This window comes from Colobus angolensis, unplaced genomic scaffold (genome assembly GCF_000951035.1).
Source record: "Colobus angolensis palliatus isolate OR3802 unplaced genomic scaffold, Cang.pa_1.0 Scaffold431, whole genome shotgun sequence".
NCBI lineage: Eukaryota > Metazoa > Chordata > Mammalia > Primates > Cercopithecidae > Colobus > Colobus angolensis.
In genome coordinates this window covers 384,884-392,483 of record NW_012117722.1, presented here as the reverse complement: position 1 = coordinate 392,483, position 7,600 = coordinate 384,884, and the positions used below count along the sequence as shown (strand labels likewise).

General features: G+C 41.3%; 1 protein-coding gene across 2 annotated transcripts in view; it reads left to right on the top strand.

Annotated features, from left to right (window-relative positions):
- Positions 1-7,600, top strand: part of RIMS1 (regulating synaptic membrane exocytosis 1) — a 502,863-nt gene that overhangs the window by 270,010 nt on the left and 225,253 nt on the right. The window contains exons 5-6 of one of the 2 annotated variants that reach the window (XM_011957025.1): positions 1,782-2,122; positions 4,512-5,377. In XM_011957025.1, the coding sequence (XP_011812415.1) occupies positions 1,782-2,122; positions 4,512-5,377 (1,207 nt within the window). Of the gene's footprint in view, positions 1-1,781; positions 2,123-4,511; positions 5,378-7,600 lie in introns of those variants that run through there. The other variant, XM_011957026.1, reaches the window with a different exon arrangement.

Here is a 7,600-nt window from a genome sequence, read left to right as displayed (position 1 = left end):
GTTGTGTGTCTCAGTTCCCCTGGTTAGGAAAAGGGATTCCCTTCCCCCTTGCGCTTCCCAGGTGAGGCGATGCCTCGCCCTGGTTCAGCTCTCGCTGGTCGGGCCGCAACAGCTGACCAGCACCGATTGTCCGGCACTCACTAGTGAGATGACCCCAGTACCTCAGTTCAAACTGCAGAAATCACCAGTCTTCTGTGTCCTTCGCGCTGGGAGTTGGAGACTGCAGCTGTTCCTATTCGGCCATCTTGCTCCGCCCCGGTTATAATGCTTTGTGTAGATGTTATACCTAACTGCTTTTTTGAACCTAGTACACTTCATTTTATGACTGGGAGTCTAAATAAATCAATTAACCTTCATGAATTTTAAATTTTTTACAGCAATTATTTCTCCTCAGTCTTAATTTTTCCTATATTATAATTCATTTGAGTTTTCTTGCCTGGAAAGCAGTTCTTAATTCATCTGCAGTATTTTCCTTTTAAAAAAACGTATTGCTTTTTTCCTGTCTTTTTCTTATTTTAGCTTCATCTTATTCTATGGCTATAGTTACAGCTTTTCCTTATTTATCTGAATATTTTCAGTAGTTCGTTTTCTTCATTTGACCTACTAAACAATGCTGCTTTTACTATTTTCTGTTGCTTCTCAATTAACATATCTACGATTTATTCATCCTGATACAATATTTTTGAGTACTTGTTGATTGAGTCAGTATTTGTGAAAAGGAAGCCTAGAGTTTGGTAATTAGCTTTTCCTGTGGAGGTAGTTCCTGAAATACAAACAAACACAAAACACCTGAAGTGCCTTTGGAGGAATGCAACTGAGGCAGTGATGTAAAATCACAGCACAAAGAAACAGAGGTACTGAGGATATTTGAAAAGATGGCTCATGGGGCTCTTAGCACCTATCTTTGCCCTGTGACAGCTAGTCATTGCTGCTATTATTATTTTTTATTACGATAATCGTCCTCATTATTACATTCATTTTAAAGGTCATCAAATGGAGAACAGATATATAGGTTTAAGTGGTGCTACATCTTATAATTTATCAGTGGATATGTTGCTAAATGATGGTTCCCAAATAGCTCTCCTTGGGAAACATTACATTGGAGTGGTCACATATGAATAAACTCAGAGTCACATTTATTGCTTTAGTAAATATGTGCATGGAAAATTACATTTTATAGCATAAATAAGCTTAAGGTTAGTTTATTGCTAAGAAACTAGAGAAAATATACAGATTGACCTTTTTTGTGGGCCTACTTTTTTATGTTTGTTTCTTCTATAAGAATATTTTTAATATTGCCTTTAATTGTGGGTGATTTTTGAAAAGACAGACTTTTTAAAAATACTTGCAAGTACTGAGGTTTATGTATATACATATTGATTCTGTAGTTCTGGGTAACATTTTTCTTTTTTCTTTTATTTCCTGGTAACATTTTTCTAATCAGTTAACTACCTTGCTTAGAACATTTTTGCTAACACTCCAGAGTCAATTATAAAAATATGACAGATATATGGTAAAAGGAAACACAGAATCATCAAATTAGAAATGCTGAGAAAAAACTCTATTCTGGCTGCCCAGAGGTTCTCTAGTCTCAGACAAGTCCCTGTCTAGGCATTCATATATTTGACTGTGACTTGTGGGAGGACCATTTTCTCAAGAAATTTGCAAGGATAAATATGAAAATGAATACTGTTCTTTTTTCCTTAAATGTATTTTAAGATACTGAAAAATTATTTACAAGAGGGCATAAAAATTTATATTGTTCTTTCTTCTTCAAATAGGTTATGTGGGTATGCAATTTATGTCGAAAGCAACAAGAAATCTTAACCAAATCTGGGGCATGGTTCTTTGGAAGCGGCCCTCAACAGACAAGTCAGGATGGAACCCTGAGTGATACAGCTACAGGTGCTGGCTCTGAGGTACCAAGAGAAAAGAAAGCACGACTCCAAGAGCGATCGCGGTCTCAGACACCCCTGAGCACAGCAGCTGCCTCCTCCCAGGACACTGCTCCTCCCAGCGCACCACCAGACAGGAGCAAAGGGGCTGAGCCCTTACAGCAAGCCTTGGGGCCTGAAGAGAAGCAGGCTTCATCCAGGTCTAGAAGTGAACCTCCTAGAGAGAGGTAATAGTTCTTTCACCCTGTAAGCAAAAGGCAAGATTTTGCTAGGAGAGCAAACCCGTTTTCAAGAATTTAACTTCTATTAATGGAAGGAATATGTGGAAGTACTAATTCTCAGATCCCACATGGAAAAACAACAGGTCTGAGGGGTGTTATCTATCTCTAGAATGTACTCCTTAGGAGACCTTTGTTGAAAGCATTTCTTTCATATCAAGCACAGATGTAAACACGAACTAAGTCACCCAGCTGAGCTACCAACTTCCAACAGTGAACTCAGAACAGCTCTTAGATCATGTTTCATTTATAAACCTAGCCCTTTAATTAAAAGTGTGCTCTGAGAGGATGTGATGTGGGAATCTGACCTATCAGAAAGTATGTGGACACATCAGAGAAGCCTTCTTTAAGGACATTTCTTTTATGCTGAGCTCTAAAGAGTGACTTTGGAATTAACCAGGAGAAGGGTAGGATGGGTGCTCCAGGTATCTTGCACAGGCACATGGCCTGAAGGAACAAGCCCAAGGTGAGGGCCTCTTAAAGGATAGCTGCTGGCTACAGTGCAAGTAGCAGAGGGAATGTTGGGGAGAAAAGGCTGGTGAGGTAGTGAAGGGACAGGTTACATCTGATAGCTTTTATTGTAGATGAAAGGGAAACCACTGAATATTTAAACAGAGACTAATATGATCAGATTATTTACTTTGATTGATTGATTCATTCCAAAATGTATTCATGGGCAAACATGAAGCTATGCACTGGGAAAAAGTGTTGACAAGGAAGACAGGCTCACGAGGCTCATGGTTTGGGGGCCAGGACTTTTGTTAGGACCTAGACTGGGCTTGTTGTTTTTATATATGTAACCATTACTTGGAGAAAGGAGGCTCCAAGGAAAGCTTTTGAACCCCCTTTCAAGCAAAGCCCATACAGTAAAAGATCAAGGACCTCAAAGTTAAACAGGTCTGGATTCTAGTCCTGGCTCTTCCACAATAGTCAGTAAAAACTCACTTGCAGGGTTGTGGCAGGTATTAAAAGAGAACATGTGTTCTTCCCAAGCTGGCACATGGTAGACTTTCAGTGAATGTAGCTATTATTCACGCCAGCAGTCATTGTATATTTACTGTGCATTGTAATATACATTTTACATTGTATAAACACTGTGCCAGGAACCAGAGGGTATAAAGATGATTAGAACATACATGGTTGCTTTTCTGACAAATCCTAGGGAAGAGACCACACACTATCCTAGGGAAGACAGACACCTAGGCAATTAACCAGGATGCTAATTTGATCAAAGCTAGGCAATATGTATGGTATTTTGAGAGCCCTAGGAAAGAGGAAGTGACTTCTGAATTAAGCTTTATAAGATAATCAGGAGTTGCAGGGGAGCTACACAGCATATAAGACAGCAGTACGAGAGAATGAGTGTACCTAAGCTATTTGGAGAAAGGATAGAAAGGACACCAGAGATATCTCGGGGAAGGTAGAATTAATAGCATTTGGTGACAAATTGTTGTGAGAGAAGAAGAGACAAAAATACTGAAGATGCAGTTTGGAACTGGTTGGAAGATGGTATCTTTAAATAAGATAGAGAATTTGGAGCTGTAAAGTTTCTAAAGAGAAAAGAGTTCTGTTTTTGACATATAGTGAACAACTACAAAAATTTCAAGAACGAGGGCTGAATAGAGACTTTTTGTTCTGACTTTTTAGTTAAAATTTGAAGAAGACTGATAGGGAGGAATACTTTTACTAATGATATAAATTCATAGGAAAGCAATGAGGAATTGGGAGGTACAGGAGCAGGAAGAGAGGTGGCCGGTGTAAAGAGCTGGCCAACTTCAGGGAGAAGCAAGATTGAAAGAGACACTCTGTTTTAAATTACTGAAGAATTCTTGACCATATTTTGTACACTGTCAAGGAGTTAGAAACAGAAAATTAAAGGTAGAGATGAGAAAAAGTATAATTAGTAGAACAAAGAATCAGAGACACTGGAGAACTCCTTCCATTTGCACGACACTCTACCCTTTCATAAAACATCTTCACAGATGGTGTCTCTCTAATCCTCACATGAACCCTGCAAGGTATTTATCAACATTTCAAGAAAAGTAAATTGATTCAATGTAAACTTCTAACAAGAGCAACTACGCTTCAGTGAGCTGCTAAATGTAGTACAATCATCACACTCTTATGAAAACTGTATTTGGTAATAATTAGTATGTGTTCCCATTAGATCCCTTACATTGTAAAATTCCAACTCCTTTACAGTTCCACCTTCAGATCCAAATCCCTATAACTAATTATTGTAACTGAAATGATTTAAGACTGGAATGAGAAGAAAACATGTTTTTTATGTCTATAAGTTTATAAATTGCTCTCCTTGACGTTTCTTTGTATACCATAGAAAGAAGACCCCAGGGCTTTCCGAGCAGAATGGCAAAGGAGCCCTTAAGAGCGAGAGGAAACGCGTGCCAAAGACCTCAGCGCAGCCGGGGGAGGGGGCCGTCGAAGAACGGGAACGTAAAGAAAGGCGGGAAAGCCGAAGGCTTGAGAAAGGGCGATCACAGGATTACCCAGACACGCCGGAAAAAAGGGATGAGGGCAAAGTGGCGGATGAGGAAAAGCAAAGAAAGGAGGAGGAATATCAGACCAGGTACCGCAGCGACCCGAACCTGGCTCGGTACCCGGTGAAACCGCCGCCTGAGGAGCAGCAGATGCGCATGCACGCCCGGGTGTCCCGCGCGAGGCACGAGCGGCGCCACAGCGACGTGGCGCTCCCGCGCACCGAGGCGGGCGCGGCGCTGCCGGAGGGCAAGGCCGGCAAACGCGCGCCGGCGGCGGCCAGGGCCTCGCCGCCGGACTCGCCGCGGGCCTGTTCGGCTGAGAGGACTGCGGAGACCAGGGCGCCGGGCGCCAAGCAGCTAACGAACCACAGCCCACCGGCGCCCAGGCATGGGCCGGTTCCCGCAGAAGCCACGGAGCTCAAAGCCCAGGAGCCCCTCAGGAAGCAGAGCCGCCTGGACCCCAGCTCGGCGGTCCTCATGCGGAAGGCCAAGCGCGAGAAGGTGGAGACCATGCTGCGGAACGACTCTCTGAGCTCAGACCAGTCCGAGTCGGTGCGGCCGTCCCCGCCCAAGCCGCACCGGTCCAAGAGGGGCGGAAAGAAGCGGCAGATGTCGGTGAGCAGCTCTGAAGAGGAGGGCGTGTCGACGCCCGAGTACACCAGCTGCGAGGACGTGGAACTGGAGAGCGAGAGCGTCAGCGAGAAAGGTAAGGGGGCGGCGCCAGCCGTGCGGGGACATCAGCCAAGTGCAGAGGCGCGTGTGCTTGGCGAGGTGCTGTGTTCCGCAGTGAGGCTGGGAATGCTCACAGATAAGATAGCCTTACCGCCAGTCTTATGTTTATTAATTTAATTTTATTGATTGATTTGTGGGATTTTAAAACACAACAAGCTCCAAATTTAGGCTGCAAAAGTTCTTGGTGATTTTGTGTCCTGTCATTCTGGTAAATTTGGTATGCAGTCTAATATTTTTAAGATATTATTTTAGAGTGGATTTATTATTCTGTGAAAAACAATTTGTTTGCTAGAAAATGAAAATCATGCCTTGTAAAGGAAGTAGATATTTTTAAAAATCACATCAGTTATGTAATACTCCAGTTGCAAAGGTAGGTTTTTTTTTCAAACTTCAAATTAATCTTTCTCACAATTTGTGAACAGATTACAGCCTATTCTTGAACAACACGGATTTGAACTGCATGAGCCCACTTAGACGTGGATGGTTTTTCAATAAATATACTGGATTTTTTTTTTTTTTTTTGAGAATTGCAGGAATTTAAAAAATTTGTGGACGCACCAGGTAGCCTGGAAATACTTTAAGAAAATAAGAAAAAGTTAGGTATATGAGGAATGTATACAATATATATAGATAATAGTCTGTTTTATCATTTACTACCATAAAATATACATGAATCTATTATAAAAAGTTAAAATTGATAAAAACTTACACACTTATAGACTATACATGGTGCCATTTGTAGTGGAAAGAAATGTAAACATGTAAACATGCGGTGTTAAATCATAGCTGCACGAAGTTAACTGTAGTGCATACTGTATTACTGTAATAATTTCTTAGCCTCTTCCAGTGAGCGTTACTGTTGCGCGCACCACTTTAAAATGCCCTGTGATGCTTATCATCTCCCTGTGAGCAGTTTCTTTCTCCAGTGAATTGCGTTATATCTTGTGGTTCTCACATAGTTTTTGTGATGTTTAGTGTGATACCATTAACCTTGAGTAATACCGTGAGACCCATACAGCGTGTCATTAGTGACACTAGAAGTGCTCCCAAGAAGCAACGTTATGACATTAGGAAAAAGTTGAATTGCTTGATGTGTACCGCAGATTGAGGTCTGCAGCTGCAGTTGCCCACCATTTCAAGAGAAATTCATCCAGTGTAAGAACCACTGTTGAAAAAGAAATTTGTGACGCTGTTGCTGCAGCTACGCCAGCAGGAGCAAAACCCTTGCACTTTTTGTGAAAAACTTTGATCTCGCCTTAAAAATGCAGCTTTTCTGTGGGTGCAAGATTGCTATAAGAAATGTGTATCTATAGACCCTAATATTAAGAAAAAGCGAAGTCATTATATGACAAAGCAGAAGGATAGTGAAGGACCTACAGCTAGAGAATGTATGCCGGAAAAGGATGGCTTGATCATTTAAGGAAGAGGTTTGGCTTTCAAAAAATATCAAAAGTAGAAGCAGCTTCTGTGGACCAGCAGAGATGAGTTCTAGATGCCATTGAGAAAATTATAGAGGAGCAAGTATATGTGCCTGAACAAGGTTTTAATGCAACGTGCTTTATTCTGGAAAAAAAAAAAAAAAGTGCCATAAAGGACATTTAGTAGTAAGGAAGAGAAGCAAGCACTAGTATTTGAGGCAGGAAGGGATAGGCTAGCTATACTGTTTTGTGCAAATGCAGTAAGGGCTGCCTCTGTGTATAACGTTGTTAACACCCTGAGTGTTGAAGGGAAAAAATAAACACCAACTGCCAGCCTTTTTGTTGTACAAGAAGGCCTAGACAAGAGTTCTTTTCCTGGACTAGATACATGGATGTTTTGTCCCTGAAGTCAGGAAGTACATTGCTAGTAAAGGGACTGTCTTTTAAAGTTATTTTTATATTGAACAATGCCTCTAGCTACCCAGAACCCCATGAGTTCAACACGAAAGGTGTTGAAGTGGTCTACTTGCCTCCAAACACAAAGATTCCAGTTTGGCTTCTGGACCTTAAAGGCTCATTTCACATAATACTGTATGGACAAGATTGTAACACTATGGAAGAGAACCCCGATAAATAGAATATCATGAAAATCTGGAAGGATTACACCATTGAAGATGCCATCGTTGTTATAGAAAAAAAATGAAAGCCATCAGACTCAAAACAATTCATTCCTTCTAGAGAAAACTGTATCAGATGTTGTGCATGACTTCATAGGCAAA